The 11,364-nt window shown below is 39.3% G+C and overlaps 1 protein-coding gene across 1 annotated transcript; it reads right to left on the minus strand.

Moving 5' to 3' along the window:
* Nucleotides 1–4,333: 4,333 nt before the first annotated feature.
* On the minus strand, nucleotides 4,334–5,437 carry LOC114611259 (olfactory receptor 8D4). The gene has a single exon (XM_028755910.1). It carries the CDS (start codon nucleotides 5,360–5,362, stop codon nucleotides 4,427–4,429), a length of 936 nt encoding a protein of 311 aa, XP_028611743.1. The 5' UTR covers nucleotides 5,363–5,437; the 3' UTR covers nucleotides 4,334–4,426.
* Between the last annotated feature and the right edge of the window lie 5,927 nt (nucleotides 5,438–11,364).

Raw genomic sequence — 11,364 nt, forward strand, 5'->3', positions numbered from 1 at the left:
TAAGATAGACTAAAACAAACTTTTCTTATTTTATAGCATAGATGATGAAACATATAGTAAAAGAAGCTAGATTTTAGCATTTCAGATATTTTCTGTTTGTCTAGAGTGCTTTCAATGTGCAAGCATTGCCAGCCTACAAGCAGATTGTCTTATAATAAATGTGTTTGCTTTGGAGGAGACATTCTTTAGATTCTTTAAATTGGAGTTATAGAACTGATAGTAGGAATAAAATCTGTTTTGTTTGTAAACTCTAATCGTGACTGATATTATAACTGTGGACATGCAATAAAAAATAAAATAAAGAAAACCACATAATCTGTACCATTTGGAAAATCATTTATTTGTCTTTGTTCTGTGAAACTTGTATAAATAAAGAAGCCTTCCGGGGTCGCTAGTCATTTAGAGCAGCAAGATTATCCTGACCATTTCCGTACTCCCTCTCTCCCTCCCCTTGCCTATTCCTTATCCCCTCTGCAGGCTGTTCTGTCAGCAAGGACAGTTAGCCAAGGAAGCCCTTCCCCCCCAGGACATTGTCCAAGAAAAATTTTTTAAATTTTAATTTTTAATTTTTAATTTTTCCAGGAAAAGAGTGTTGTGAAATGTGTCTTGTCTTTTGGATATTTAACACAGCCACTGAACTCAGCAGCTCACAGCAGCTGCGGTTGAAGGGCCAAGATATAGATATACAGACAATACTTCCAACATGAATGGGGGAATGACTCATGAGGCTGCGCCCTGGCTCAGGAACAGTTAATGGCTGGTGGCAATGGGCAAGTCATTTTTTTCCTTAGTTGTGTAGCCACTGTGCTGCCTGTGCTCCTGTAAACAACTCCAAGCCCATGCTTAAGCAACCAACCTAATGAAGACGCTGTGGGCTACAAGGCTACAAGGGCACAGGAAAGAAAGAAGGGGCTTGGTGGGAAGCAGAAGGGTTCCAGAGCAAGTAGGTGAGGGATGATATGACCAAAATAAAGGGAGTGAATGTGACCAAAATACATCATATCCATAGGGTGGATTCAATCAAGACATAAGTGATTTCAGCACACGTTTATTTGGCCAAGAGGTAGTTGTAAAGCGAAGGAAAGTGGGTTCTCCTGAGATTGGAGTGGGCTCAGGAAGCACACACAGCCCTGTGGGTAAACTAAGCCCAGCTCCCAAGACTGGAGTTACCTGTCCCCAAGGCAGGAAGCACAGTCTTGTTGATAGACTAAGCAAAGTCCCAGTTCAAGCAGTGAATGGAGTGGTCCACCCCAAGGAGGGGGCCTACCTAGTGAGTTCTGTGTGGAGGGTTTTAAAAAAGTATCTAATGAATATTTATGAGGAGGGTAGAGCATTCAGGAGGTCAAATGACACATTTCCTATTACCACTCATAGTGGACCAGGTGATCATGTCATAGTATTTTCCCCAAAAGGGGAACTGTGTCAAAAACAAAATGTCAGATTTTCTTCTTTTTTTTAACTTTTTTTTAATTTTTTTTATTTTATTGGATATATTATCTACATTTCAGATGTTATTCCCTTACCCCAATCCCCCCCCCCCAGGAACTCACTATCTTATCCCCGCTCCTGCCTCTATGAGGATGTTCCCCCACCCACCAACCCCGAACTCCCACCTCCCCACCCACGAATTCCCCCACACTCGGCATCCAGCCTTCACTAGACCAAAGATCTCCTCTCCCACCTATGCCCAATAAGGCCATCCTCCCCTACATATACAGCTGGAGCCATGGGTCCCTCCCTATGTGCTCCCAGGCTGGTGGTTTAGACCCTAGGAGCTCTGATTGGTTGGTGTTATTGCTCTCCCCATGGAGCCACAAACCCTTTCAGCTCCTTCAGTCTTCTCTCTAACTCCTCCATTGGGAACCCCATGATCAGTTCAATGGTTAGCTGTGAGCATCTGCCTCTGAATATGTCAGACTCTGGCAGACCTCTAAGGAGACAGCTATATCAGGCTCCTGTCAGCATGCACTTCCTGACTTCCACATCAGCGTCTACCTTTGGTGACTACACATGGGATGGATACCCAGGTGGAACAGTCTCCAGACGGCCTCTCCTTCAGTTTCTGTCCCACACTTAGTCTCCATATTTGCTCCCTTGAGTATTTTGTTACTCCTTCTAAGAAGGACCAAAGCACCCACACTTTGGTGAGTTGCATCTTGGGTATTTCAAGCTTCTGGGCTAATATCCAATTATCAGTGAGTGAATACCGTGTGTGCACTTACACAGTAGAGTATTACTCAGCTATTAAAAACAACGAATTCAAGAAATTCTTAGGTAAATGAATGGAACTAGAAAATATCATCCTGAGTGAGATAACCCAATCACAAAAGAACACACATGTCAGATTTTCTTGAGATTGGAAACCCTTCATTAGAGCAGATGTGTCTGCGAATGTTCTAGTACAGTAGCTTCTGAAACAACCTAACTGTAGCTTCAAGGATGTTTAATCACAGAGGGGCATTTTTTCTGTCAGCAGACACAGCTAGCTACCAAGATACATACAGCTGTAGTTTCCGTGGTTCGACTGTTTGACTGTTTGACTATGCAGTGGTCTGTCATGTCTACTCCCTGGAATAACGGGGAGACTATTTTTAGGTGGAGATGATTCTTATCATTTAGCCTGTTATAGTTTGTATGTTAAAACGTGTGATCAATGGGAGGAGAGGACGCTGGTGCCTCATGGGTGTTCCTCTGGTGAGAATGCAGTTCTGAGCCCAGAAGTCTCCTTGCTAGATTCCTGGAAACCTGCCAAACCAGGATTTTTTGTCTTCCAGTGTCTTTCCTCTGATCTGGTCAGTCTGATCACCTCACACTCAGCAAGCCCTGTCAGTTACTTTCCTTATTATTCTTAAACCCCACCGTTGTAACCCTAACTTTTTTTAAATTTCAAATAGACTTTTTTCCATACGATACATTCTAATCTCACAGTTTCCCTGCCTCCGAACTTCTTCCAATTCCTCCTCACCTCCCCACCCAACAAATCCACATTCTTTCTTTCTCTCTCTCTCTCTGTCTCTTGGCTAATCAGGAGTTTAAAGACGGGAAAAGGGAAGGGGGTCTACAAACCTCAAACGGGCCTGACAGGTGCGGGTTTCCAACAGCAATATTGTGCCGCTGGATTTCAAACTCTCATGATAGGGTTAATTTTAACCTTTAAAAACAGCTCTCTGCAGACATACTGACGCTGTTAAAGTAATAAATAACCTGGAGAATGTCTCCCTTAGCTTATCATAATTCTTATCTGGAAGGCATAACATCAGGGAGTGACCTCCAGAAAGAATCTGGTTGCCATCCTTCACAGCGACCCAGATGCACCATGATCGGAATCACTGCTTTGCAGAGACACTTTGGAGGTTTTGTTTGTTTGTTTTGTGTTCTGTTTGCTTTTGTTTTCTTTTCTCCAGACATGGGGATTGCCATTTCAGGGCACTTACTCTGGGTCAGCCTCATTTTGCCTCAGACGAGCTCTGGTTACATTCAGTGAGCCTCATTTTGCTTTTCGAATTCTCAAGCACATCCCTGAAATCAATCACCTAATAAAATGTTTTGTCCAAAACATACTACAAACTGAAAATTAAAGGTAACCTAATTTAAAGCATAGAAGGGGAAAAATCACTTCACAGAAACCAAGCAGGAAGTAGTAAGTACTACACACGTACTGGGATGGTGGGGAAGAAAAACACAATATTTTGATACTATATCTGAATCTGCTATGTCTTCTGCTTGGATAGCCAGACGCCAGCTAATCTTACTAAGGTCAGATCAGCTTGATTCTTTGCCTAATCATCTAATGCACTAAAATAAGGCATTAGATTTTACAGTAAGCCGGGCAGTGGTGGCGCACGCCTTTTATCCCAGCACTTGGGAGGCAGAGGCAGGTGAATTTCTGAGTTTGAGGCCAGCCTGGTCTACACAGTGAGTTCCAGGACAGCCAGGGCTACACAGAGAAACCCTGTCTCGAAAACAAGCAAACAAACAAAGAAAAGATTTTACAGTAAACACACACCCAAACTACCTGCACGTTTGCTATAAATTTTTGTGGTGAATTCTGTCACAGTACACATTTCTGTTTGGCTTGGTTTTCCTTAAATTATCATGCAGTACACTGTGGTTTGTTGCTGTTGTTTTGTTTAGTTTTCTCTTGAAACTACATTTAGGAAAACAAAGATTAAAAATAAAGTGTTATTTAATTCTGGTAGCGATATGAAACTTCACATTTAAAATATAAGTTCCTGCTTGCTTTCATACTTACTATAGTGCATTATGTTAACATTAGACGTGTACAATTCAGCCATCAGAGTATGTGTAATGTAGTTACATGAAGAGCCCCAGCTCAGATCGCTTTGAAGGAGTCAGAGTATATAAACACCTGCATATAAACACAATTAGCAATACATAAATACATCTTAGTAAAAAGCATATTTTATTATGAAGGTATTTTTCTTCTTACAAGCTTCATCAGTGCATTTTTTACTTCCTTGTTCCTCAGACTGTATATCAGTGGATTTAACATAGGAATCACTGTGGTATAAAACACTGAGGTCACTTTTTCGTGGATGAGAGAGCCATTAGAAGCAGGTTTCAGATACATGGACATGAGAGACCCATAAAATATAAGGACAGCTGTCAGATGGGAGCTGCAGGTACTAAAGGCTTTGGACCTCCCCTCTTTAGAATGGATGCGGAGGATACTGGTCAGGATGAACCCATATGAAATGACTATTGTCAGGCTGGTGGCTATCATGTTAAATCCACCAATGACAAAAATCAAAAGCTCGTCAATGTAAGTGCTGGAGCAGGAGAGTTGGATAAGAGGGACAATGTCACAGAAATAATGTTTAATGATGTTGGATTTGCAGAAAGATAACCTTAAGATGCATCCGCCATGAATCACAGCATCGGTAAAGCCCACTGAAAAGACAGCAGCCACCAGTAGAGAACAGACCCGGGGTGTCATGATGACAGCATAGAGCAGTGGGCTGCAGATGGCCACATAGCGGTCATAGGCCATGGCTGCCAACATGTAGCACTCGGAGATGACAAAAATACAGAAAAAGAACAGCTGAGCCATACAATCAGAATAAGAGATAGCTGTATCCCTGCTTAAAAACCCCACCAGCATTTTGGGGGTAACAACAGAAGAGTAGCAGAAATCTAAAAGAGACAAACTACTGAGGAAATAGTACATGGGGGTGTGAAGTTGAGAGTTCAGCTTGATGACCACAGTCATGCCAAGGTTTCCCACCGTCGTAACTATGTAAATCCCCAAGAAGAGGCAGAAAAGGGGCAGCTGAAGCGCTGGCTCCTCAGTCAATCCCAACAGGAGAAACTCAGTCACCATGGAGTGATTCCTTATGCTCATCCTCCTCTGAGAAATTTGTAAAGATGAGAAAAAAATTGTCAAATGAAGGAGAATCCCAGTTGCCCTCTAGTCTTCCAGAGCCCAGGTGTGTCTAGCTGTGAAAACAAAGGCTTGTGTCATAAAACTCAAAGGGTAAGTATGTACAATAGGGAGTCAGTATACATCCTCCTACCAATGATTTTACGAACCACCAATACAATTCACCATCTGCTCCTAGGCGTCCTCCTAGTTAAGGACAAAATAGTCCACCTCAGAATCTTGGACAAGGGTGATTCTAGGGAACATGAAGGCATTCTCCTGAAGGACTACACAGCATAAAATGTTTCCAAATGTATTTAATAATAGGCCACTTGGACTAGATAGATAGACAGACAGACAGATAGATGATAGATAGATAGATAGATAGATAGATAGATAGATAGATAGATAGATAGATGCAAAAATACATACATACATACATACATACATACATACATACATACATACATACATACATAGGTAGGTAGATACGTAGATACATAGGTAGGTAGGTAGGTAGGTAGGTAGGTAGGTAGGTAGGTAGGCAGGTAGGTAGGCAGGTAGGTAGACAGTCAGGAAACCAGTTCTCCTGCATGTATTTTTCACATACTTTAAAGATGACTTTAAATGGTTTTCCTGACAGGAAGTTATTTCTTCTCACGTTTAATGAGTGATGGGAGAATGTTGTGCACACAAAGCCATTTCAGCTTTTCTTGATCTCAACTACTGTCTGGGCTAAGACTTCCTTCCTCACTTCCACTACTGGAACATCAGCAGCCCAAAGATCTGTATCTCTGCCTAGAAGTTTCCAAAGAGTATTTCTTATCTATTCTTGTCCTCTCATGAAGAGACAAAAAATGGTACCATTCCGGAGTGGCCTGCCCTCGGGTCAAGAAAGGCCTTGTCTCTGAGATCTGACTCCTTTTTCCTTAGTCTCTGTGCTAACTGCATCCCTGTGTGGACTCTGAGTACATGCGGTGTTCCGGGCTTGTATGTATCATTTTCTCAACCTGTGTGTCTCCTTGGCTCTTCAAGACACTGTTCTCTTTTGGTTTCCAATCAGCTACTAATACTAAGGACACTTTATTTGGCTACCTGAACTTCCAAAGATGTAAGAAATTCTTATTTCCCCAAACCCTCTGTCTTTCAGAAGAAAGGGAACTTAATGATACTCAACAGATGTTCTCTTAGTGAGATTCATCTCTATGAAGGATACTTCTTTTGTATCATGAGCAAATAGGGGGTACTCAATTGCCCTTGGCCTATTCCTTTCCCATTATCCCTTAGCAGTTAGGTTACACATGTGCAGAGCATTAATGCTGACTATATAGAAAGACAAATAAAAGGGACATTCAGCAAGATTCATAGTCTTGGGTTTAGCTTGTCTTTAATCTAATGGATGTTTTCATACCCATCTTTAATCCGTCCTAAGGGTCACAAACACAGTAACAATTCTCAATACATATCTAACCCTCTTCCACAATCTCCTGCTCTTGCTGTCAAAGTGAAATGCCTCTCATATTCCCTGATTCTTCTTTTTGTTCCAGTGTCCTACATATTTCTGTCTTCTGTTCAAGCCAGTTAGCTTCTAATTCCCATGGAAATTCCACACTTATCTCCTTTCTATTCAAAATGGTCCTCTGCCCATCAACATCAACTTTGGAAACCTGTTAGGACAAATCTTGAAATAGTGTATTTCACACTGATGGGGCATATTGATTAAAAGTAACCAAACTTAAAGTGCACAGTAGCCACTTATAGATAAAGGCTAATCTATCATATATATATATATATTTTCTAGATCTGAAGTCTCATTATGAATATAGAGGGTAACAAAAGAACAATAACAATAGTTCTTTCCACATCTCTAAGACTTATAGGGAAGTCACTGACCCAAAATGTGATCTTTGTGAAGTTTTTAATGTATAAAACTTAGAAATACTCCCAAGCATCCTATAAAGTAAATAAGAACAAAAGTATGAACAGACTCGACCTAATACTATAAATTCTGAAAATTATGTTTTGAAGCTCAACCTAATGGCATCTTCTCTCCACTCCTGCCATTGACTCAATTGGGCACAAATATGCTAAGACTGTAGAACTCATGGGGACTACTGTGAATGAATTGTAGGCCATGTTATAATTGTCAGATGATATGAGCATCATAATTCTGAAACTCACCTTCTTCCTCCTGGTGGCTTTAGGTAAGAGTCTCTTCTCTTTCCCTACTCCTCTAAGAAGTAAATATGGACTAATTATACCTTCTTCCTTTAACTATCTAAACAGCAACAGATAATAAAATGCTAAGGGTTCTTAGTTCAAGCATCCCTAAGGTTTCTTCTCTCCTGGGGTTCAGAACCCTGTGTATTTGTAAGATCTGGTCCCAAGCTGCACTGCAGATCATTTCATGCATCCATCATAGATTAGGCACACTGTGCATAGTTTCCAAACACTCCCATAGAGATTTAGCAACCCACTGGGTCTAGAAGCTGTCCAACACATATCCTGCTGGGATATGCTCTTCAATAATGAGGCATCCCAGGAAGCATCTATGTGTTCATAGACGTTGGTTGACCTCAGAAATGGAAACCCTCACTACTGTAGTGTGTAGTAGATTACAAATTATGCCATTAAAGGTAGAGTGAATTTAGTTAAGCTGCTGGGATGTGATATATTTTTGGATATAGATAAGGATATGAACAGAGAAACTAAGACACAGAAAACATGAATATATGAAGGACATCAGGAAGATTGAGTGGATAAAGGAACTTGTTCCATGTTTCCAGATCTAATAACCATGAAAGCCACATGCCCCAAGGGTACACAGACATGGCCTCTGGTTCTTAGTCATGGATCTCTGGGATCTCTGGCAGAATGCTTCATGATCATTGGGTGAGCCTTTTTAGGTGATCGTAAACAGTACAATGTACTTGAAACTGTTGAAATTGCAGGGAAAAATAACTAAATCCGGCACTATTGGAACTATTTATGACTTATCTCATAATTCATGATGAAGTATCTACTACATTAAAACCAGAATCTCTAGGACATGGAGAAAAATAAATACATGGTGTCCCTTCTTTTTGTTACTTTGGTGTTAAACTATACCCTGAAATAAACCTATATTCTTAGGAAACATGCCTTTGGGTTCATCCATACCTCTTTAACTGGGTATCATCCTACCCTTTGAGGTATCATACCTATAAAACTTCTTCAAACACACACACACACCTAGATTCTACATATGAAAGAAAACATGCATTATTTATTTCTGAGTCAGGCTCATTTTGCTTAACAATAATCTCCCGTTCCATCCATTTTTCTACAAATACTCTTTTTTTTTTACAGCCAAGAAAAATACCATTTGTATATGAACCATATTTTTCTTCTCCCATGGATCTCTTGATAGGCATGTAGGCTGGTTCTAGTTCTTAACTATTATAAGAAATGCTGCAATAAACAGTGATGTCGATGCTCTTTGTTCTGTGTGAAACATGCCCAGGAGTGATACAGCTGAACCATACTGTATGCCAGTTTGTGTTCCCTCAGGAACCTCCACCATAATACTAACAGTGACCACACCAGTTCACACCCCTCCAAGGAGTACGTAACTGTCGTTCTCTCCCAAAGGATGCCAGCATTTGCTATTTGTTTTTCAAGTTGGGGAAATGTTCTCTAAAGTCAATTTTAACCTGTGTTTTCTTGGTGACTAGAGATGCTGATCGCTTTTTCAAACACTTATTTGCCCGTTTTAGATTTTCATCTGAAAACTGTCGATTTACTAATCATCCTCTGGAACTGTTCATTTACTGTGACACTTGTGGATTGGAGGATACAGGATTTTTTTTTTTTTGGTGTTTAGTTTTTGCATTTCTTTATTTGTTCCAAATCCTTTGACTAATGTTTAGTTGGAAAATCTTTGGTTTTCTTATTTTGTGGGCTGTTGTTCCACTCTGGTGATGTTTTTTCTTTGATACACAAAAACGTTTTTTTTTTTAATTCATTCAATAGTCTTTAGGAACTCATCAATTCTTCGGATTGTTTCTTGAGCATTTCAGAAAGTTCTTGCCTCTGCATGTGTCTTAAAATGCTTCTCTCTAGCTGTTTTGGTGTTTCCAGTTTTATATTAGGGTCTTGGCCCACTTTGAATTAATTTTTATACAAAGAGAATGACATCAGATTAGAGTTATTCTTCTACATGAACATACCTAATTTTCCCAACACCATTTATTGAGGAATCTCTTTATTTACCAGGTATATTTTTGATGATTTTTATCAAATATTAGGTGTCTGTAGTTGTAAGAATTTATTCCTGGTCCTCTATTCTATACCGTTGGTCTACATGTCTGTTTCTGTGTTCATTACTATGTCTCTGTGATATAATTTGAGATCATATATTATGGTACTTACAGAATCATGGTTTCTGTTTAAGGTAGCTTTAGTTATTCAAGATCCATATGAACTTTAGGATTGTTTTTCTAGTTCTGTGAATAAAGTCATAGGAATTTTGATGAGGAGGATTGTGTTGAGGCAGTAGAATGTTTTCAGTATTATAGTTGTTTGTATAGTATTAGTTGATCCATAAGGAAAGACTGTCTTACCATCTTCAAACATCTACGTCTATCTCTCTTCTCTCTCTCTCTCTCTCTCTCTCTCTCTCTCTCTCTCTCTGTTTCAGTATCTCAAATTTTGTCTTGTACAGATAGATCTTTCGCTGCTTCAGTTAGGTTGATTTTCAAGCTACAGTAAATGGGACCTTTTTCAGCAAGTCATGATTGGTATAAAAAAAAAAAAACCTCCTGATTTTGTTTGTTGATTTTGTACCCTGCTAGTCTAATGTGTTATTTGGTCAAAATAGTCTTTTGGTCACGTCTTCAGGATTTTCTAAGTACAAAATCATGTTATCTGAAAAGATTTACCTTTTGACTTCTTCCCTTTTTATTGGCCTTGGTATTTGTTCTATGATATTGGATGCTCTGACATTTGAAATATATGTATTTACAATTGTTGAGGAGTTGCTTCCTGTATTATAATGTGCTAGTATTTTTTGTCTCTTCTGAATTTCGTTAGAAGACTATCTTGTCAGATATCATGATAGCTTTGCCTGTGTACTGCTAGCTTTCGTTTGCTTGATAGTTTCCCTATTGGCCTCTGACATGTTTCTACTTTGGTTTATATGTGTGTATGTGTTCCTGCCAGAAGTTGAAAGCCACCTCATGTGAGTGCTGGCAACAAAACGCAGGTTCTCTGCAAAAACACTAAGGGCTCTTAACTCCTGAGCCATCTTTCTAGTCTTGAGTGTCTGACTCTTAATCTATGGGTGACTTTGTCTGTGAGGCTATCTTCTGGGAGGCAACAGGCGATTGGATATTGTGTTTTAATCCAGTTAGTTAATCTGCATTTCTTTGTTGATTATTTGGGGTCATTTACATTTAAACATATTATTGAGATATGATCATTAATTTCTTTAATTTTATTGGTTGCCTTTCTTCTTTCTCTTCTACTAAGAAAAAAAATAAAATTAAATAGTGAAAGAAAATGATTGAGAAGAATGCTGTGGCCTGGAAAAGACTGAGACATTACAAAAAGAAGAATTAAAAAAAATGAGAGGACAAACAATTTCTCAATAATGAAAGTGTTTAAAAATGAAATTAGATGAAGGTAATAGGAGCCTTACAAAATATAACAAAGTTTTTCAAAATAATCAAAATGATAAACCCAAAATGTCACTAAAAGCTTAGCAGAGAGAAACGGGAGGCCTGGAGCAAAAAAGAAAGAAAAGACAGAAAAGAAAGAGATGAGGAAAATGTAAAGAAAGCAGATTACCAGATATTGAAAACATTTTTTGAACAAAACTAAATGAGTATGTGAAGGAGGAGAAAAAAGAAAGCTGTGTAATAAAGGAAAGTTACCACTACAGATATAGTGAAAAGAGAGTCACAGGGGAAAAAAACATAAAAGAGAGGGGGGAGAGAGAGAGGGAG

Source organism: Grammomys surdaster, unplaced genomic scaffold, assembly GCF_004785775.1.
Source record: "Grammomys surdaster isolate TR1022 unplaced genomic scaffold, NIH_TR_1.0 126086, whole genome shotgun sequence".
NCBI classification, from domain to species: domain Eukaryota; kingdom Metazoa; phylum Chordata; class Mammalia; order Rodentia; family Muridae; genus Grammomys; species Grammomys surdaster.